This window comes from Malurus melanocephalus, unplaced genomic scaffold (genome assembly GCF_030028575.1).
Source record: "Malurus melanocephalus ecotype Western Australia unplaced genomic scaffold, MMel_1.1 scaffold_3, whole genome shotgun sequence".
In the NCBI taxonomy this organism is placed as follows: Eukaryota; Metazoa; Chordata; class Aves; order Passeriformes; family Maluridae; genus Malurus; species Malurus melanocephalus.
In genome coordinates this window covers 1,480,601-1,504,087 of record NW_026623235.1, presented here as the reverse complement: position 1 = coordinate 1,504,087, position 23,487 = coordinate 1,480,601, and the positions used below count along the sequence as shown (strand labels likewise).

The 23,487-nt window shown below is 34.4% G+C and overlaps 1 protein-coding gene across 3 annotated transcripts in view; it reads left to right on the top strand.

Annotated features, from left to right (window-relative positions):
- Positions 1–23,487, top strand: part of CSMD3 (CUB and Sushi multiple domains 3) — a 575,335-nt gene that overhangs the window by 192,226 nt on the left and 359,622 nt on the right. For 2 of the 3 annotated variants that reach the window (XM_057367689.1, XM_057367683.1), the window contains exon 6: positions 20,680–20,792. In XM_057367689.1, coding sequence (XP_057223672.1) covers positions 20,680–20,792 — 113 coding nt within the window. Of the gene's footprint in view, positions 1–20,679; positions 20,793–21,974; positions 21,978–23,487 lie in introns of all 3 variants that reach the window. The other variant, XM_057367675.1, reaches the window with a different exon arrangement.

Below are 23,487 nucleotides of genomic sequence, written 5' to 3'. Positions count from 1 at the left end.
AAAAAAAAAAAGAAAAAAATAAAAAAGTCACTGCAAAAAGCAGCCAAAGTTTTGGAGTGCCTAAATCGTCTTCTCCTTCTAAAACAGGGAGCAGAATGTAACAGAGATAATGCTTAGATATGGAACACAGGGAGCAGAAAATCCGGAATAGGAGGAATTCCATTTCTAAAAATATTGTCTGGTTTGAGCTTTTGATAATCTGTCCATTGTGTGTTATCGCTTTTATCTTTCTCTGCAAGACCGAGAACAAARATGAAGTTCTTTGGTTTCTTGGAAACAAAAGCTTTCCATAGAAACCAGGTATTTCTGTCCTTTACTGTTGSCTTCTGTGGTTTAATTTTTTGCTTGGTGATTCAGCATTTCACCTATGGCTTTTCCATGAGGTCATTTGGAGCCGTCCAAGAAGCACAATGCATTCTGTAATGTGTAGGATTGAGGCATGATGATGGTGTTAGGAGGGGAATTTGTTATGGTTGGAGGTTAATGGCGTTTTTCATTGTTCTATTGTGTGGTTGTATTTGGCARTCATTATCTGAAAAGGACTTTGAAACTGACTTTACATCTGGTACTCTCAAAATTCTGACTGAAACATATAAAAAAATAATCTAAGRGAGGAATAAGATATCAACTCATATGTTTAACAGTAGAGGCCGAGGCTTCTCTGTGTAATTTTGTCCTATTTGTTCTTATATGTTTCTGAGGACATAGAAGGCCCTTCCATAGTGAGTACCCTGTTTTGGGGGGGTTTTCTGCATTCATTTCTCAGGTTGTAGTTCAAAGTGCAGTTACAAACATKCCTCAAACTTTTCAGGCAGAATAGACACATACAATCGTGAGTTACATGATGATAATCTGTCACTTAACTGTAGAGACCTTACTGTAGAGACCTTACTAGAGTTACTTTGTGGCATTTACAAAAAAAATAGATTAAGTGCTTAGCAAAAGGACAATCTGACTTTAAGAACTTGCAATATCCATGGAAATACAAATCAACCAAAAGTGTAAATTGAGAGTTTAATCCTGGAATTCAATGTGTTATTTATGTGTCCACATAACCAGGTTGTAAGGAAACACAAGACAGAATGACAAAATTTTATAAGCAGGAAGGGAACTCAGGAGCTGATTAGTCCAATATACTGCTGAAAGCAGACTCAGCACTCAGGTGAGGCAAGGTTTCTTYGGCCTTTATCCAGACTGTCTTGCAAATCTCCAAAGACAGAGTCTGAAAAACTGTGTGGACAACTTTCTTGATTTCCTGACTGTCSTCATGTGATGAAAACTTTTCCATTTTTGCCTTATTTAGAAATCATTGTTTTCACTCAGACTCAACACACAAGAATTTATTATTTCCAAACATCTGTTTGAGGTCCAAACATCTCCCAAGTTCTCTTTCTTCCTTATGACCATATGTGGTATGACCTTTCTCCTGAGCAGGTTGGCCGATTGTAGTTCATGAGTGGAAGACCTTATTTCCTCAGGCTCAAGTTGTCCTATTGATCTTATAGGGATATTTATATGACCAGAGACATGAATTGTCCTGTCTTCCTCTGTAATACTAACAGCTAAAGCTTATCTGCCATGTGTGATTTATTACTATATAATGGAGTCCAGCCTCAGAGAAAAACCTATCTGTTAAATTCCAGTGTGTACTTGCATCAGGCAGGGAGTCAGATGCAGCCACAGAATTCTCTTGGCTCATTGTGGTACAAATGAAGCCTTTAGATGGCCACTGTGTTGCTGTTTTTGAAAAAGAAAAAAAAAAGAAAAAGAAAAAGTGTTCCCACTTTTATTTCTGACTCATCCCCTTGTGTTGGCTCAGGCATTTACCCAGTCACAAAGGAACTKCACCAGGAAGTAAAACCCAAGCTTTTTGTCTTCCTGTGTTAGTCAGAAGGAAACACAAGAGTTGAAGAGAACAGTGAAGCACATTTCTTCAAGGAGTAGAGTAACTTTATTGTCAAAATAAAGCCTGATCTGTTTTCTTCTCAGGTACTTGTATTATTGAGTAACAGTACCCATGCAAAGATTTAATTTCTTTTTCCTTTTACATTATGTGCAGAGACTTCACAGAGKTATCTGATTTCCTTTGTATTTTTTRTATGGTATCCTTAATTTAATGCATTCTTGTGATGGTGTGGGATATTTTATTTTAATTAATGTACACAATGTCAGGAAGACAGCATTTCATTGTTGCTGTTGCAAAAGATCCTGGTGTTTAAATGCACTTCTCTTGAAACTTTTCTGAAGCAGGTCCTAAATTCTTACCTTTCCTGTGTTCAGGAGTATGCAAAAACATTCTTAAGCCATTTCTGAAGTTGCATATTTTCATTAGTYTGATGGTACTTTTTCATATGCATTAAGTTATTTTCATCTGGAGTGAAACATATTCACCAGCAGCTATCAAATGAGCTGTTATACATTGGATGGGCTTTTTGCATACATTCTTCTCAACAGAGATAGGATTATATTATTTCACAGTCTTATTAACATTCACAAACAAATTGAAAAACAGTTCTCTTGAATTTTGATATGCAAGGAAAGTACTCTGGTTTTTTCCACCATCCTTCTCAGAGAAAGATTTACTGCTGCTTTTGTACTTCCATGGGTCACTTTCATCCTCTTTCAGTGTGGCAGCCTAGTTGGTTCCAGTGTAGCTTATTTGTAATTGTCTTGTAGAAGCCAGGTAAATAGTAGTCTAGATCTGGGGGATTTCGCTAATGACTTCTTAAAAAGCATAATAAAAAGAAACAAAAGCAAAACAAGAAATGATTTGAAGTCTCTCACAGTAGTTTCAGGGAAAAAATTAGAAGTAGGAAGATGGTGTGATGATTTAACAGGGAGCACTTTCAATGTGCTCATTCCAGCAGGATACTGCACTTGCTTTGATGTGGTCATTTGCTATAGTCTCGGGATGGCAATTGTTGGAATAGTGAGGGAGTCTGATTTCTCTTGTCTTGGCCGAACTCACAAATATATTTTATGCTTCATGAGCTGTATGGTGGGGAAAGTGTATTAGGATAGCATAAATCTCAAAACAAGGCAGGGAAAAAACTCTACAACAAACTCAAAACCAAAGGAACTAAACCCCTAACRTATAATTGTTTCAGTTGTCATTCTAGAGTAATTTTAACTTCAGATTTTCTTTTTGTATGTTGAGTCCTTGCCGTGTTTCCTTTATTCAGAAAAGTAAGTAGCWTGTTGTGGGAGAACAGTAATCCCTGAAGACAAAATCCCAAAAACCTCTCKTTTCTAGATTCTGAATTTAAAATTTTAGTATGTTTTGTATGTTGGGTAAACTATGTACATTCATAATTCCATCTTTTATGTCTCAGACTACAATGTCTAAAGTATAATATTTTGAATACATGAATGAAATCCTTTGTATTCATTAATAAATTCTGACAAGATAAAACATTATTTATATGGGCCCTACAGGCTRATCAGAACTTCACAAACTGATGCTTTTTTTTGTGACAGTCTATCTGTTTTGCCTGTGAATATCACATTAGGTTATTTAGGGTGCAAATTCACTTGTAAACTGAACCAGTGACTAAAACAAACCATTAAGCATCCTTTGAACCTGCTAATGCAATTSCATTGTATTAAGGATGAACGCAATGCCAAATTAGTGTCAGAACAATTTTTTATAATTATGTGCCATCCAATATGTAGGTGACTAGTGACAACCCACAGTTTCCTGGTCTTAAGTAAGTAAAAAAAAATAAAATAAACCATTCCTGTATATTTACTGTATGCTTATTTCTCCTGCATACAGTTTGCCATGCAAAATTTTACTGTTGGTCAGACATGGAATAGTGTGCCCAGGGGGCTTGTGGAGTCACCATCCCTGGAGGTGTTTAACAGTTCTCTGGATCTGGCAGTGGGTGAATATGATTTAGTGGTTTAGGGATTACAGTGCTGGGTTGATGGTTGGACTTGATGATCTTAAAGGTGTCTTSCAACCTTGATGATTCTATGATTCTGTGATTTCACCTGACATTATCTAATGTTTAAACATAATGAATGATAAGATGTAAGTCATACTTTAAATGTCAAGTTTCTATGGTTGCTTTGTAAGATTTTTTCCTAGCCACCTACTTTTCTGTCCTCTGCTAAAAGGCTTATTTATGAAGATATATCTTGATTAAGTGAACTCCATTCATCTTTCTTTGCTAAACAGATTTTATGTACATTTCTCTAAGAGTCCATAAGTAAGTTGTTGGCAGCTTCACATTTCTTGATCAGCTTTTTTTTGGATCCAAACTAGTGTCTTTGAATCTTCAGAAAAATTACCTACTGCATCGTACRTGCTCTTTCTTCCTGGAGCATATAAAACAGGTTTTGACATGTTTCATGTGGCTATATTGCACTGCTCCAGAAATTCTTTTCCCCATTATTTTTTATGTCAGACGACAAACTTTGACCATCATCTCTATTTGCTGAGCAAGAATGCGCTSTCCTGGATGTCCTAAGGGAAGTTAAGGGCAAGGTGAAGGTCTGTTTGAATAAGGCTTATTTTCTGTTTAGTAACCGACACTGTGTCTTTCAATTAAAAAACAAACCAATTCTGAACTGAAGCTTCCAACTTTTTAACAATACTTTCCAGTTCTGTATAACTTATAGAACCTGAGAGTCAATCCTAAAATGCACGCATCTTTGCTTGTTTATGTTTTTGTTACTTTTGAGTTGTGTGTTTTCCACAGAGTTAATAATTAAAGGGGAGTTCTGTAATAAGGTGAAATTAAGGAAGTGCTGCAGTGTTGAATGCAATTTAAAGAAGACTTCAGCTCCTGTGGGAGAGATATGAGAGATGATTATTACAGAAGCAAAGGCTAACAGTCCTTAGAGTATTATTTTTTCATTTATCTTTGAATTACAAATGAATCTACTAGCAAGACCTTCCACCATCCATGTTAATGGATTTAAACTAGGTAGCTAAAGTWATGTTTATACTGAAAACTTTGCTAATGAGGCAGCTATAGCTTTGCTACGTGGGCTGGAAATTATTTTTTTTTACTGTGGTCTATGCATCAGGCGTATATAGACATAAATGGGAGTGTCACCGAAATGTTACGTTTCCATTTGGTTTTGGTGATTTTGGGTGAAATATAGCAGTACTTTGTACTATTCTTTCCTAGAAAGATTCAGTACGTAGAAATAAAGCTTAAATCCCCAAACTTGAAATTTCAAGTATGTGTTGCTTTTAGAAAGTGATGCAACTTGAATTAAATAGAAGCCTGATTTATTTAGTATTGCTTTTTCTCTTAGTTTTTCCAGAGCTTGCTACTGATGCAAGAAAAGAGTAAAAAATTAATCTGGTGGTTTCAGTAACCTTGTTCAGTTTACCCAGTGGAATCCAGATGCCTTTGTAATGTATCCTCTRTTACTGGTCTGTGATTTTCCTTTGGCCTCCCCTGGAAGCCTAGGACATAGATTTAAACTTTAGTGGCTCAGAATTCGTGGCAGGAGAATGTGTTGTGGTTCTCAGATTAAAAACCATTTGATACAACCAACTGGGTTGTTTGAGAGAATATGTATATGTGTTTTCCATCCAAAAAAAAAGATCTAGGAACAAACACTGTGAAATCTGCAATTAAACCTGAAAGAACTCAGAGTTTGGGTAGGATGCTATTGAGGAGAATAATATTCAGCCACCTAAATAATTTATATTTTTTTGGTACTAAATCAAATAGACAAAAAGGGAGGTACTATTTAAAATATCAGGTATATATATTTGTTTGCATTGAGCTAAGCAAAACCAAAAATGATACATCCTTTCTTATTATATTTTAATATTTATCTGCATTCAAAAAAAAAAAAAAAAAAGCCCAGTGTTGCCAATATTAAATGTTAAATTAGAAGAGCAAAGCTAGAAGAGCAAGGCCTTCTTTGTATTCTGAAAAATGGTCAGATACATGTAAAATACTATTTGATGAAAAGGAGGATTTAATTGATCAGCAGATCAGTTGAAAGAGCAGAATGACATTATATAGACATACTGAGTTTTTAGAAAAAAAGATTTTTGTTTCTTTTTTATGCAAAAAAAAAAATATTTGTCTACAAATATGAAGGATTAAGTCAGTTTGAAYAAAATTTTATTACTATTTATGGGTAAACAGACATCAGTACTAAGGAAAAGGACATCAGACATTAAAAAACTTACCAAAACAACTTCAAAAAGAAGGGGTTAATATAATCCACAGGAGATCTGGCAGTAAGTGGAAGTGAATATATCAAGTATATAATAACAGACTATACTATTTCAAAAGAAAGATATAAATCATAATAAGAGACCTTTAAAGCTCCTGGTGCAGTCATAAAGTTATACAGAGCAGAAAGAAATTTTGCAAAAGGTGAGAAAAGAACCACATGACTAATGAATAAAAGCATGAAATACTAAGAAGCTTTAAGAATGCAGTAAGAAAGGCTATCACAGTTGCTGAATTACAATTACCAAAGGATATAAAAATGATGATGGAAAGAGCTTGTGACTACATTACAAGTAAAGAGAAAACAAKAAAAATTGGTTCCTCAGTGAAAAGAAAATAACAGAGGGCAAAGGAAAGAGACATGTGGGATGTTGTAGCAGAGACAGCTCTGAACCCTAGAAAAATAATGGACTAAGTGATGAAAAATAACTCMGTGAAAAATTTAACTCTTTTTAGGAGCCATTTTTTAAAATTACAAACTAGTAGTAAAAAGACTCAGTGTTGTCTCTAAGTATTTGGTGTACTTAATTGAGAAAAGGCACACAAAGAATAGTTACTAGTTAGTCTCTGTATCTCATGGTGTGTTGCATSTTACATGGATTAATTCTAGGCCTGGTAATGTTAAATATTTTTGCAATATCTTAGATAGTGGAAGAAGAATTATACATAAATATCATTAATGGCCCTGCACTGTGAAGGGTTGCAGGCTCTTTAAAGGACAGTGATATACTTCAAAATAATGCTGATAAATAAAAGTAAACTAACACTTGAAATTTACCTCAGACATGTACAAAATACTGTAGACTAAATAAAGAAGACATTGTAGTAAATATCAAATAAGGGGTAAATACCAACTCAGAGGATTAATAGGGATAAATGCATCAAGACACAAAACAGACAAATAGTCATAAGAAAAATTATTGGACAGTGTGTCTTTGTGTGCATATGTTTTTTTTGTGTGCAAAAGTAAATTGTTATAACGTATGCCCTGAATGTATGCTAGCATACAGCCTTCATAAGTTGCYGATAGGGTTAATAAGGATGCTGGAAATGATTGAATTCTTAAGTAGCTGAAAATGTTGTCCATTGACTTTTGTTTACAAATGTAAATGATACTTGATGTTTACACAGCCTTTAAAACTGAATTATCAGTTAACACAAATATTTTCATAATTAGGTATTCCCTAGTGTATCTTGATAAAAGAAGTAAAAAAGCATTTGAAATAATATTAAATTATCAGGTGGTGGTGTAGCTCAGTAGGGCCAACATTTGTCRGTGTGTCATGCTAGGATGGGTATTAAAGGTTGGGACTAAATTATGTGGACATGGTTGTAGAGCCTAAACTTGCTTTCACCTGCTCATGTCTGGTTGTCTTTCTAGTAATCACATTCTTTTAAGTCGATACTTTAAAGGTCAGTCTTAATTTATAGCATGTGAATTAGTGACCTAGTATCTTCTATCAGTTATTAGATGCGAGTAGTTGCAAACTCTACAACTCAGATGTATCAGGAGAGTCAGAACACTCAGATAACATTATCTCATTACCACTAATATCAGTAAAGGCATCATACAAGAATTTAATAGATAATAGACTCTGATACAAGATATTTTAGCATAATTTAGAACTTTTTACTGCATAATTTAGAACATATCACTTTCCAGTCAAATATCATGAACAAAGATTTAGTTTGGCAACTTCAGTTTTTGCAGTAACTATTTATACGGTAAAGGGATGCTTTCTAAAAATCTACTCTAATCAGGAAAATCTGCATAATGAGCTGGCTGTTCAAGTAGGGCACTAGAATTTTCTAGAATATAAGCTACTTCATTCCAAAACCACACAATACTGGTAAATTTTCTAAACTTTCCTTTTGTTCTTTAGGAAAACGTTCATATGTATTAGTATATATTTGAGCAATTCCATTAATTTTATTAAAAATAAATATAATAATATCTTTTATTCTGTATAAAATCCATCATTATTAAGCAGGTCTACTTTGTTCATTTTTTGGGGCAGAAAGAGAGGCAAAGACAAGAGGATTAAGAACAAATTATATAGCTTATATGACAATGAAAATATTACCTTTGCATTCTAAGGCACAAATGTTTACTTAAAATGCTTGTGCTTTTATCAGCTGTAAATTTAAGACTTTTGAATCCAAGAAGTTTTTTAAATTACAGAGATTGATATAGAAAAATCAATTCGAAATCCTTCCAATTATTAATCATCTTTTGATTTATAGTAATATTAATTATCCACAATTAAAAGTACTCGATCGGGATTTTATAGTATTCAGGAGAATCATATATATTTTTCTTAGTTCATAAGAAAGCTCTAGTTTTATTAATTCTTAGTTTTAGACATTCATTTCTCTTTAAATTTTCAGTACAGCCTCTATTAAACAGAGTGTGTGGAGCCTTCTTTGGAATAAACTACAAAGATTCATTTCAGATACAGTGTCAAAGCATGGAGAGGTGAAAATGCTGTGAYGGGGGTTGTTCACAGGCTGACTTACTGGAAGCAGCAGGTGGCTAGCAGTCAGACCCATGCAGTGGTACCTCAAAGCATATGCTCATTTCTGAGCATTTAGTTTTAGAAAAAAAAAWATATATAAATTGTGATTTTACACACACCTGTGTATTAAGGATTGACATAAATAATTTATACACTTRTGCTTCAAATTAAGAAACAAAAACTCCTTGTATCATTTTCCATAAGATTTGGCACAAATGTTGTCTTTTAAAGTTGTTCATATAATATTTCTATTTCTACACTGAAAAACTATGTCCTTGTTTTTTTCTGGATATTTTAGCATATGTAGATTCAATGTGTGTAGGTACAGTGTTTCGTGCCAGAAAGAACCAGTGGGTAATCTAGTGCCCCCTCCTGTAAATAAAGAGTCTTGTGCATTTCATTTGCTTTTCTGTGCTAATTTTAAAAAAATGAAATAACCAATCTTCTGCAGTCTTCTCTTAAAAGTCCTAAGTGAAAAACCTAACTCTTTTAAAATCTGCTCTAGTAGTTACTCACCAATTTTTTGGGGGGTGGGGGGCTAACAAAAAAAACAAAACAAAATTAGGAGGGAAAAATACACTTTGTATTTTTTTTATCTTTGACTTCARCTGCTGGGATTTTCATGTCTTTCTCAGGTTAGAGAAGGAGATCTTCAGTGTTTTGTGCACTTCTTTTCTGAGGACAGCTTCCCTCAGCATGCTCTTCACCGCAGGGTGCAGAAGAAACTGCTCCAAAACTCTGGGCACGAGGCTCTSTCCTTCTTCAGTGCCTTAGTGTTTGCAGAGCTGTTTTGCTGACAGATTGTCACTCCTTTCTTCCAGCTGTGTTTGTGCAACATTTTTTCCCCTTTCTAAACGTGTTATCCCAGTGTTTCCACTGTCACTGATGGGCCCACAATGGATCCATCTTGCAGCCAAGTGGCATGTGTTGTGTTGGATGTAGGGGCAAGCTCCCAGCAGCTTCTCGCAGAAGCCCCCTCTGTAGCCAGTCCTTCTATGAAAACCTTACCACCCAATGCAATCCTCCAGGTCTCACAGTTTCTATCTCAAGTCCCTCCTTTGACACTACCCTCAAAGGTAAACGGTTTAGATTAGTAAATCTCACCCAGTCATATATACCAGAAATAGATCATGTGTTCTTAATTGTTCACTTTGGAGGTTTTTTAATTAAGTACCACCAAATCTGGAATTAGACTCTAAAATCTGGTAAAGTGTAAAAGTAATTTTTCTCAAAATGAGGTGTCCTGCATGCTTGCTGATGCTACATCCCCAATTCCTTTCTCCCTTTTTTAATTCTTATCTAATAGGCTAAATGTGAGCTATCCTGCCCCTTATTTACTGAGATAGTTTCAAAGCTTTGGTCCTTAGTTTTAAAGACATTCTATGCAGACACAGGTCTGTGAAGTAAAAGTGATGGAGTTGTATATTATCACATTCGATTTTTTCATAACATCTTAAAAATTCTCTATTAAAAATATATGAGAAAGGTTTCTCTAAATGCAGTCRGAGATCATTTGAATATGAATGTTACAAATACAGAAAAGAGCAGTATGATGAAGTAAACAGAACAACAGTACATTTATAGTGTATAAATGAGATAAATTGTCATAAAAGCAGTTTTAATTATTAGAGCAGGGAGATTTAAACTCTATTTTTATCTAGGAGTAGCAGGAATAAGTTGAGGGCTACTGGGATCTGCAGGTTACACAGGCCACACTCACTGTTCACTCACCTATGATATGAAGTCCTGCAGAGACTGAACACAGGGGTCACAGTCAGGGACTTAGAGTCAATTGACAGCCTCCAAGGTGGTAAGTGATAAACCAGGTCCAGGATCCCTCCAAGAGCCTGGTCAAACAGAGGTGACCAAGGACAGAACTGGAGYAGTCTTAGGCTGAGCTGGAATGGGATTCCTGGGTCCAAGGCAGAGGCTTAATGGAGTCCCCAGGCAGGACTAGTCAGAGTCAAGAGTGCGTCCTTACAGCCCAGGCAGTTTCTGATCAGTCTTGGATTTTTGTGAAGGAGAACAAGATATTATCTATGTGTTGGAAATTAAAAAAAAAANNAAAAAAAACAACCCCCCCCCCAATAACAATAACAACAATTACTAGTAGCAGTAGTAGTATTTAAAGGATGGTACTGGTTTTTTTTTTTTTGTTTTTGTCAAATACTTTGAAGTTAAAGTTTTGTAAAATTATTAAGAAATTTATTATCTTACAGATATATTGAAGAATGGGGAAAAGTCATTACAGGTAGATGTAATCAGGTAAAAAATTTAAGTATCTACTGTGATAGATCCAGAATAATTAGAAGACACAATGTTTGAAATATAGAAGAAAGTTCTTGCACAATACATAACTGAGGAAAATATTAATCTACCTTCCATATAAGGAGGAAACTAAAGTGAATGGTTCTGTGAGTAATGTGCATGGATTCCTTGACTACAAYTATATTCAAATTATGCAGTAAAATTAGCCTTTTCTGGCAGATTTCAGTATCTACCTTGATATATTTTCACAGGGAAGAAACAGGAAAAGGTGAAGTCTCACAAAAAGATCACCTGTAGTTTGAATTGAGCTGTTTAATGTTTTTCCTCTTTGTATTGATGAGTTGTTCTTTAAAGGCATTTCAGGACTGTCTTATTATTACCCTTAAAAGACGAAATAACATAACTGACTCAGGCTTAACATGACAGCATTTTGAATTTTTATTCTAATGTTAAGGAACAACTCTTCTAAAATATATTTGCATTTTGATGTAAGACCTAAATATGAGTAACTGGAGTGGCAGATATTCAGGAAAACTCAGATTCTGAAAGTATTTTTTCCTAATAAGACCCATGGGGTTTTTAATTTTGCTGCAGAGTGGGAGTAATTTGACTTACATTTTAAACTTTATCTCCATCCAGAGCTGCATGCCGATTTCCCCTCATGCTGTACAGAAAATACAATTAGAGTCTTTTACCAGTTTGACTACATATATGTGGTTTTCATTCTAATTACTTTAGTTACATGAAATAGTAAGGGTTAGGGAAAAAAGTTAAATGAGAATTACCTTCATGGAGAGGTACTCTTTGCTTCTTATTTCCAGTGCCTTCAAGTTTCTTTAGTGTGAATGTGGACATACTGATAGTGACTGATAAATCAGTCAGTGTTGCCTTATTATGGGAAGTGGCCATAGGCCTTTTGTGGTTTTCTATTGATCTGACAGCTGGATTGTCTTGGGATTCTTCTGAAGTGCCTTGACCTGAATTGTTTTTAGCTTGTTTGCCTACTGGTCAAATAACTATATGACTATCATGTATACCAAGGATTYGACAACCCTAAGGAGTTGCTGCACATGTTAAAAGGGTCTCAAGAAAGCTGGGAACCAATGGGAAAGAGAAGATTTTGTTWAGGATACATCAGATAACCCAAGGATGATTCAAGACTGAGGAAGGAGAGTTGTATCATGATGATCTCCAGATACAGGTCTTGGAATCATAGAATGGTGTGGGTTGGACGGACCCTAAAGATGATTTAGTTCCAAACACTCAGCTCTTCCAACACCATCCACTAGACCAGGTTACTCAGATCTGCCTGGCCTTGAACATTGCCAAGGGTGGGGTATCCACATCTCCTCTAGGCAATATGGTTCAGTGCCGCACCATCCTAACAGTAAATAATTTCTTCCTAATATCTAATCTAAACCCACTTTCTTTTAGTTTAATGCCTCTCTTCATGTATCACTAGATGCCCTTGTCAAAGTTCCTTTCAAGCTTTTTTGTAGGCTCCTCTTGAGTACTGAAAGGCCACAATTAAATCACCCTGGAGTTTTTCCTTCTCCAGGCTGAACAATGCCAATTCTCTCAGTCTTACCTCACCCCTCTAATCATTTTCATGGCTACCCTCTGTACTCACTCCAACAGTTTTATGTTCTTCTTGTGCTGGGCACTCCAGGGCTGGATGCAGTACTCAGGTGGGGCCTCACCAGAGCACAGTAAAGGGGCAGAAGGACTCACTCATAATTTTTTTCCTTTTTGTTGGGGAAAGAATGAAGTGCTCCTCTTAGGACGCAGAGGAACACTGAAAATTTGAACATAAAACACCAGGAAAAAAAGATTGATATTAGAAAAAAAAAATCTTTAATTAGAGAAGTTACTGGTAGAATTAATGAGACTTCTCAATATCTAGACTGTTAGTCTATTAAAGMATTAATTGGACTAATAATAAATTTTGACATTAGGCTATTCTTTTCTGTCCCAACAAGATTTTGTGAAACAAATACTCTTGCAGAACATAAAATTGTGAAATTTTTAGGGTTTTAGTTTAGTTAATTTATTAATGCTTACCAGAAAGACTCAAGAACAAGGTTCCTTCTCCTATTCAGCAGTACTTGTAAGTATAAGTTTGTTATCCAGAATTGAAAACAGCTGATTCAAAAAGTGAATATGGCTACATTTTAGGCAAGGTTAACTATGTAAGTCTCTYACAGATAATGGTCCCAGTTATACAGCTTGACTGTCACCCAAGAAGTATTGGTCACATACAGGTCTGTATTCAATTTAGTTTTATTTAGCTTAGCTGTGGAAATAGGGGGAAGAAATGTGCAGAATTCCATGGAAAATGCTCAGGTAGTCCCATTCATCTTTACACCTGTCCAGGGTGCTCAACTCTCCAGCCAAGGCCCTCAGATTTCAGATTCTTGAAAGAGAGAGTTTGCTTTAACATGTTCAAGGAAAAATAAATCCTAGGACAGCTCTTGGTGTCCACCTTATCATAGCTTCAGACTTGGCTGCTTCTGCTCTTTGCTGACTGCCCTGAGCATGCTTAGTCTCACCAGTTACACCAAGGAGATGTGTGTGCAACTCGCCACAGCTTGTGTGGTGGAAAAACCCATTTCTAACCACTATGTGTAGCCCAGATGAAGTTGATATGTATTTATATTATTTCCATGATTTGCTTAGGGAAGTTGTGAGTTGTAAGTGTGTGTTGTAAGTTGTGRGTTGTAAGTTGTGAGTTGTGTGAGATCACTTTGTATATAAGATACTTTCATCATATTTATGAAGAAYAATTCCTTCTAAGACCCTGACATCTGTATGAAAATCAGAAGCTCATACTAAGCCTGCAGGCAGTCAGGACACAACACTGGCCATCAGTGTTACTTATATCACAGAGACAAGATTGCATGTATCATAGGCTAACATCTGTGTGTTTAGAAGGCTCCTTTTACCTTTCCTCATACTTTTTTTGTTCTGCCAAGTCAAGAGATTAATTGGAAAATCTTTGACATATGAACATCTGGCTTTATAGGCTGCAATCAACTTTTGAAGTTAAAAAGTATTTCTCAATTTTGGCACTTCAGCACTTCATACTGACAGTACTACAGACTTTCATTAATCAACACTTGGACCTTTATTCAGTCCTGAACAATCATACAAAGGCTTCCCATAGAGTTATTTTATATGACAGCAACTTTACTCCAAAATTGAACTTTTTCCAGCATTGCAAAGGAAAGACAAAGCTTTCGTATATTTCAACACTGACATTTTTAAAACAAAGACCTTTTTTTTGGTCTTTCAGACAGCATAATGTACTTGACAAAAAGTCATAGGGTGAATTATTTTTATCTCTCTAGATGAATAACTCTAAAATTAATCAATAGATGATTAAAGTACTTTACTGAACAAGTATTTTTTTCAAGGTTAAATAATGTAGAACTTTCTTCCTCTTCTTCCCAAACATTGGCTTATTTGAGTTTTCTTTTNAAATAAGTGATTGCAGTGGAGTTTCAACCTAAACCCTTAGTTTAGTTCTAAATAGCTCGCAAGGCTAAATTTGAGGTCTGGTAATTTACTGTTCTAAAAATAAAATCCAGCTTTTTGTCATTCAGTTGGCTGCAGTTCTGAGATATGGAAACATMAATTAATATAGTTTCAAACTTGTGAGTGTCTTTGTTCTCAGATACATAAAATGCTCAGTCCCACTATAGAAAATATTACCAGAACTGACCATAGTAATTAGGTCTTTTACTAACTTTGTAACTACTTGAAACTTGGGTTWTATATTACCCTCAAACTGCTAGTAGAGTGTTAGATTTTAGACTCTTTTGGATATTTTCCCTTTACTTYTCTGATGAACATTTACCATTTCTTTAGGAAGAGAAGACTTAGTCTTCTTTCTTCTTTAAAGACTGAATTATTACTGTTTAATTTCTTCTTGGACAGATGTGTTCTGTCATTCCTTATGACTGGACACTGAACTATGACAAGGCAGAAGAATAACTCAACCCTGTTCCTCTTTTGTTTTCTTTATTTATATGCTTATTGTATTTCCAAGTTACTCTTTCTCTTCTGTGTTATTTCTTGTTTTCATCATTTGAAATGATGAGACACTTTGCTTATTTTGATTTTGTAATTATCTTTCAAATTAGTCTCATTTCTGAAGCCAGTCCATTATCTCATGAGATGGACAATTCCTTAATTATCCAGAGAATTMATGAAGTGAGTGTACTGAATGCATGCACAAGAGCAGCCCTGATGCAACCCACCKGCAGTTTGAATTTCACACATACAATTAAATGAAAAATTCAACTTACATAGAAGTTCCATGCTTCTGTCACAGAGACATATCATTAAATCTTTTTCTGTAAAGCAGATATGCCAACATTATATGTATTAATACTGCAAAAAATGTAAGCTGCAATTAAAATTCTAGGAAAACCACAGCTCTTCAAATACTTCATATTGGAAATGCTACACAGAGGCAAAATTTGCAGGCAGTTATCCATCTTGTTGACCTTTGTTGTTACCCAAAGATAACTGAAAATATCTATTAGCATTTAATATTTACTAGATATCCTCAAAAAAGATCTTGAGTTCTTTCAAATAGATTTTGTAAGAAATACAAGAAGTTGGTGACTTTTTTTTTTTTCTTTTTGACAATGTGTATCAGAGCAGTGTCCTTGCTCTGAAATGATTTAATGTAATTTGGATAGAACATTTCCAGGAAAAAAAAAGGCCAATACCCAAACCTGTCATGCAACAGACATTCACATCTGTAATGACTGCCATTAAGATGCATTAATCTCATCACTGAAATTGGAAACATAAAAAATATTGGTATGCCTAGTCATGTAAAATACTTACTCATTTAGTGCTTGACAAAGAGATTAATAGTTAGGTTAGTGTCTGAACTTCATTGTGAGCATCTTACAAAACTGGGTTGATGTAACAGAAGGAATATGTTAACTCATCATTAAATCCTTCAGGATCTTTCAAATCAAGTAAYGTATTAAATATTCAGTTGTCCCTAGCTTTGCTTCTCCAGTGTGCAACTGGTTGTTTCTAAACAGATCTGGATTTATTAAATGAGAGACCTGAGTTTTTATCTTGTGCCCTCAGGTCTACATTGTGGGGTGGATCCTTTYGTAAAAGATTTTTATTATGAAGGGTGATACGAGTTGTTGCTTTATGGGATCAAGGCAGAGAGAACATGGAGAACAAAGGAAAGGAAGCTRGAAATTGCTAATCATTATATGTTGTATACAAGTATAGGAGATATAATAAGCTGTAAGTAGTTGACAGTKCAAATTTGTGTTTAATACAAGTACTGCCTAGTTTAAGCAAAATTTAATCAAACCAGATAGGTCATTGATCAGGTACTGTTCTATTGGGTATGTCTTTTGTCTCCTTTCAAGGGACAGGTGGCTACTCTATTTGGTAGTGTATTGTGCTGTGTAAGTAATTAGCCTCAGTAGCACATATATGAACATAATACTCAATAGGTCTTATCAAAATGTGTGATAATTTGCCTTTTTTTAATCAAAGCTTTTTATACAATAGTTTTATTTCAACATGCAAATAATACCATTGGGAAAGAATATACACAGCTGCAGTTTGCATCAAAACAAGCATTTTGCATTTTGTAGTGCACATGTATAAGTAATGAGATCTATGTATGCACTTAGTCATGCTAAGATATAAGTCTTTGTTAGCCTGAGGTTTTGGTAGCATTAGGATGAGTTTATAGACGTGGTATCAACCTCTAATTTCTTTTTTGATTAATTCCATTTCTATGAATCTGCTGTCATGTGAGGAAATATAGAGACTATATGCTTAATTTAAAAGTTTTTGGAAAAACTTTATTGTATATTTTTTAAAAAGCAACACTTTTTTTTTCTGTTTGGAGTATTTTTGGAGAAATGGAATACCTACATTAAGACTTGCATGACATCATGATAAACTGTGTACTGACAATTGTGACAATCAGTGACAATATGGTTGTAAGAACTGTAGTTTTAGATGATTTTTAGTATTAAAGCTAGTTTGTTACATGAACAAAATAAAAATGTTTCAATTASTTTTCAAGATTTTAGCTGTCTGACAGTATATATTTCAAATACAAAAGTCAGTGTATAGTATTCCTTCTCTGGAAGAAATAGGGGATGTGCACTATGCTATTAAAAATAGAAAACACCCCAACCCTAAGTTCCACTTTGCAGCATAAGGTGGGAAATATGTGTTAGAATTTTGRGGGCAAATAAAAAACTAATTGACTTCACTGGATCAGAATTAGCCTAAAGTACTGCCTAAAAAGTGTATACAATAAGGTAATGGAGGGGTGCTGTTGTATTGAAGGGCAAGAAGAATGAAATTTTGATTCTCAGAAGTGCTAGTCCCTTACTTTTTCTGTGAACTGTGATTTACACACAAAGCAAATAAAGTACATAAATGGGAACTTCACTGGCACATCGATGCATAGTCTTACACTTCTACTGATGCCTTGTTTAGCAATAAAGGTGTATTGTTTCTGTAAGCACTTCTCTTTTCAAATACATGTTGCAGTAGATAACAGTCAGTGCTGTTGACTACACATAGTGGTAAGATATTTTAAATCTGGTTCACAGCCAAGATTCTCCATGAACATTTCTARGAGTTTCTGAAAGACAGCTGCAGAACAGAAGCCTACTCTCTGTTGACTGAAATTTACTATGTGGGGTTCTGTGTAKCTTGAGAAGGAGCTACATCTTTTGAACTATAAAAGAACATGAGACAGATGCGTTTTCTTTATGGAAGATATGGTGTTTTACTTCGAATTTTAGGAAAATATTGTAGATGATGCAGGGTAACTATGCTTGGAATAGTAGCTGACACAGAAGTGGGTTGCGCTGCCAATGTATTATTGTAATGGTGAACTGCTTTATAATTTGCTGAGAAGATAAATTGACCTGAGAAGAGGGGCAGTTATATCAACRGAATAAATTTTGTCAATTTACAAACTAGTTTCTGGGATGAATCCCATAGAAACCATGAACTATAAAAATCAGATTGTAGGTATTGTGATTTCAGGTAGAGGTCAGCATAGATATTAAGATACATGTATTAATAGATACCTGATTTGATATGTAAATTAGATTTTTAGCTATTTTAGAAACAGAATTATTCTTTTACTGTGAGCAAATTTAAATGTCTAAGGTGACATTTTCTCATGCCTTGGACAATAAACTTATTGGAATTTATTTTTCATGTAGTTTTGTGATTATTAAAGAGAATAGGCACAATATATATGAGTCAAAATAGGTGTTAGGAAATGTGTTTTACTGCCTTACTTTGTTTCAATTGTTCTGTAAGACCTCTTGCAGWAATAGGTTTATTCTAAAACATGCAGTCAGTGAAAGGTTGTTGCCTCTATCTCTATAGTGGCTAACAATTAATTTTAGAGTGAGAATTTAAATAAAAGAACTGTTTCCTCTAGCATCATTGGGTAATGTTCTTATACAGAGAAATAGCTGTACCAAAAAGGATACCTGTACCTTCCAAAAAACAGGCTTCAAATTAAAATATGCTTCATAAATTTGTAACAAAAAAAATTGTAGCAACTAAAGCAATGTTATGGCTGTTAGAAAGTGTGTTTCTTTCTAAAATTCACAATGAAAATGCAGAAATATTTGATGTTTTCTAATTGAAAGGTTTAGGCTTCTACCTCTTACACTTTATACATATTCCAAGCAGTTCTGGTTTTATTTGATACAGAGCAATGTGCATTCACCACATCCTGTTGCAATCTTATAGCACTATTTTTTTTTTTTAACTTCATCATTCAGATTTTTTGGATCTAGGATTTGAAGTCAATTTCATAGGCTTAAAAACTTAAGATTCTATGTATTGTTCAACTGCAATGAGTTGGATGAACTAACGTGTTTCCATAGTATAAACCCATTCTTTTGCAAGTATTTGAAGGAGTTTTAATAGCCTATGGTGTCAGTCAAGCCTTTTGTCATTTACTGCCTGAGGGAACAAGGGGGCTGTTACAGTTTCAGAAATTTGGATAGTGGTCTTAAACATATTTTATTTTGATGTAGAGTGCGTGGGAAAAGATGAAAAGAACACTACCTCTAGACTGTTACTATTTCAAAAGTCTTTCTCACAGAATGGTTCCTATACAAACATGGTTTGGGGTTTTATYCCACTTAAAAAATCACTTCAGAATTACTTGCTTTATTATGAGTACAATGTTTCTCAAAATAAAATAAAAATCCTCGATGTCTGAATATAAAATGTTATACTTGTCGGCTAGTATTTTATTTTAACTGTGGGAAGAGATGTCTAAAACTAAATGGAAGGACATAGGCAAGTATGTTGACATCCTGAAGATGTGACTTAMCTTTCTTGTTTTGTTGAGAAATGTCTCTTGAATTACTGGCTTTATGGAAGAATTTTTTTATCTAAACTTTATTCACCTTCTTTCTAACATGACATTGCATCTAAAAATAAAGTTTAAAAAGAAAATCCCAACAAAATSCCCAAAACAAAACAAAAAAGAACTTAAATTTAGGCTTTCCCAATAAGCAAGTCAATAGACTACTAGAATTGTATACTGATGTTAAAAAAACAAACAGAAAACCAAAACAATAAAAAATGCAGGTAATTTTGTCTACTGAGTCTAATGGCTCATAGTTCATTGTCTTCATAGAAGCCCATATGGTGCTGTCGTTTGGATTTGTGACTGAACCAGATTTGATAGTACAACAATGTATTGCCTCCTGCAAAACTTTCTTTCCTCTCTCCTCTGTCCCCATAGTGAGTAGAGCAGGAATYGGCAGGATACTGGGAAGGGGAAAAAAACTAAACAACAGACCCAAATTGATCAAAAGCATATTTCATACCATATAACTTCATGGTCAGCAGTGTTAAAAAATAGAGAAGCTGAAAGATGGGCAATCATTGCTTGGAGACCRTTTTGATTGGCCTAATTGTGGAATGTGGTGAATGATTGCTTCCTATCACTTGGGTTTTTTTCTCAACTCTTCACTTATTAAACTGTCTTTTGAAAGAGTCTTTCTTGCTTTTGCTCATCCTGTTATGTCCTGTTACTGCTGTTGCAGGCAGGGAAGGGAGGGAGTGAGCAGCTGTATGGTGCTTGGCTGCTAGCTGGGCTAAATCCACTAGAATTCSCTACTCTTTTTGTACATCTAATAACTAACTTTCAAATTCACTCAAGTGATGGAATATTTCTTTTTTCTTTATACCTCGAATATAGAAAATTACTTTCTCTTGAAAATCTCATGTCTGTTTTATGGTTTTAGGTAGTGGTTTGCATAACCTCTTCCACATCTTGAATGTGAAACTCGCAGTGTACAATCCTTTCCCTGGTGCCTAGAGCAATGTTCTGTCTAGCCCACTATCTGACCTGCGTAGACACAAATTCTTTCTAGCCTGAGTGCCATGTATTTCCATCTTGACACTGCTGTGCCTGACCAGTAACATGATTGTGTAGTTTCTTGCTTAGGACAGATTTGTATCACATCACTTGGTCAGGCATAGTGTACGATTTTGTCTGTTCATGCTTGTTAAAATGCTACTAACTAAAAAGTTCCACAGAGGCCATGCCAATGAATGTTAGTTTGAATATAAAAGTTTTTCTGATAATTTTGAAATATTTTAATAATATTTTTTATCTTTGTGTTTTAATTCAGGCTCTCTGGAATGAATATACCTCCTCCAGTTATAAGCAACAAAAACTGGCTCAGACTACATTTTGTAACAGACAGCAATCACCGATACCGTGGATTTAGTGCTCACTACCAAGGTACATTTAAGGAAATAAATTTTCAGTTGTAACTATATTTGTTAGGAAAAATAGTGCCTGAACTTGTAGGAAATAGAGAGGGCCRCTTAAAAAAAAGCCTCATTAGGTATATTTCAACCTGCTGTATCCAATTACAGTATATTAAAGTAAGGGCAGTGTGTTCTTTAATGTATCTAAATTCTGCTACCAAAAAAAAAAAATATGCAGGAGGTATGTGCTTTACTTTAACCAGTGCAAGTACGTAGCTTTTAAAATGGTTCTATTATTCTGAAAAATACTGTGTAACAGTAGCAGAAATAATGTTTTTGTCATTTAATTCTATAATTGACTCTACAGTTGTACAAGTCATGTTTCTAAAGCAGTGAGTAAGTTTCTGTTTACTAATGTAGCATTTAATCACTATTCTTACTATCTATTCTGGAATGCTCTGCATTATTAAAAGTTTAATTAACCTGGAAGATTTTTGCCCACTGTTCTTAAAAACAAGTATTTATTTTGAGTAAGAGTGAAAGCATCTGAAGCATAATTCTGGGAATATCACTGTTTGGAACAAGGTCATTCTAATGATGAAGTGCTAATGAAAACGGAATGTCATTAGTGTATGGTAATACTGTAAATAATATTTTTCAATATCCACAGTGTATCAATGGATCTTCAGGGAACAGTAACCCTTTTTATGTTCTTGTGCTTTTTCCATTTATCTGATGAAAAACGTAATTATGGCATTTCTGAAAAGATTTAGTCCAGGAATTTATTTTATAGTTTCTTATAGAAAATTTAGCATAGGAAGAGATTAGTTACATGAAGTTTGGCAGAATCTGATAAAGTTAGTCAAGTAAAAACTTGTGTAAAAATTACAATTAACAAAAGCATGACTAATGTTTTTAATTTGATCTTTGATAATAGCAAATTTTACAACTCTGGGTGATTACCTCAGATAGAATATTCTATATAAGCACAGAAAAAAATTGATTTCTATTTTCAGCAGGTATTATATATCTTTATTTGGACTTCCTGGGTTCATAGAGGTTCTGGAATTGTATTCTTATGTGAGTGAACTTAACATGAAAGAAGCTTTCTTACTGTGGCTTCAAGGATGCTATAATGGCTTATAAAAAGCACTGACTCATTTTTTGCATGATATCTTTCATGCCACATATGATAAAACCCACTCTTTACTAGGAAGTTGCTAACTTATGGGACTGTTAAAAGATAGAAAGTAGGAACTCTGTTAAATCTACCCCATATTGAGAAACCATGTGATAACTATTTTGGTGGTTTAATGAAACAGTTTGGATTGTTGAGCTATTCATTTTCAGCTAGTGAGAAAAGAAGAACAAACCATGTCTCATGGTACACACACATGCATTCCTGCCAAAAATGTGAGGTAATAGCTAATGAAAGAGCTATTATGTTTACTTTCAAAAATGTGTTTTAAGCAAGACACATGAAACGTGTGTGAGTTGGTAGGTGTGGGAGATTTGAATATGCTGTGTGTCTTCTATTTCTCTTTGCTATCTAAAAATGTAGTGATTATATCATGGGGATTTTATTATTTGGTTTACTCATTTAATTTTTAATGGTATATTGCTGAATATATGTTAAAGTGTACTCAGTACTAAGTTGTCAAATGCTGTGGTAGCCAACCATGCTTAAAATGAAGAAAATATCCTTTGCAACTCTAATGTGGGCAGCCAAAAAATTCAGTATGTAAAGGAATTAAATGTGTGTACTCAAGCTTTATGATCAATAAAAAATAATCCTGATAGTGGAAATTAGAAAACACATAGTCAGATAATAGGAAATGAATAGCTTCTGGTAGGTTAATGATAGACTAAAGGAGGGAATGCAAGGAAATTAAATGAGTATCATAGAATCATACAATGRTTTAGGTTGGAGGGACSTTATAGATCATCCAGTTCCAATCCCTCTGCCATGAGTCTTCAACTAGACCAGGTTTCTCAAATGCTGCCATGAACACATGTGGGGATAGGATATATTAAAATCCTTTCATTTAGAAAATAAATCCTTACATTTAGAAAATAAACAAAAATGCATAGCACAAAATATTTCAAGTTTTTTGAGAACTGTAACCTTAATTTTTTTCAATTAGAGATAACTAGCCTTTTTTGTACAGACTATTTCAAACCTTTATTTCACTGATGTTCAGATACAAATTTTCTGAAAACCAGACAACTAATAAAAATTAAAGAAGTATTGCAAAATGCCATGTAGTACAAGTTCTCGTTTTTCTTTTGAAGAGCTTCTGTATTACTTTTGAGAAGGTATCTATTAATTCTTTCAGTAGCTTGTATTATCACTGTGGTACACAGTAATAAATGTGTTAAATTCTTGCTCCTTCTGCTTCTTAATTAGCATAGCCTGACTGTAACTTTTGAGTTCCCTCCTTGAAACATAATATTTGCTATATTGTACCACTGTAACCATAAATACAAATTCCTTATAGTTTAAATTTCTTTAACCTATTGTTACACATTTTGAAGGACCCAGGCTCCAGATTCTGGACAGAACACTGCATAATTTTAGTCTGTCACTGTATGGCATTTTTCACCCAATCACTCCCTTGCTTTACGAATTTTATTTGCACAGGTGCACATTTTGTGCAAGTGTATTTGGCTCATGGTTTAACCCTCAGTAGCAGTGAAGCCCTTTCACCACCACTCACTCCATCCTC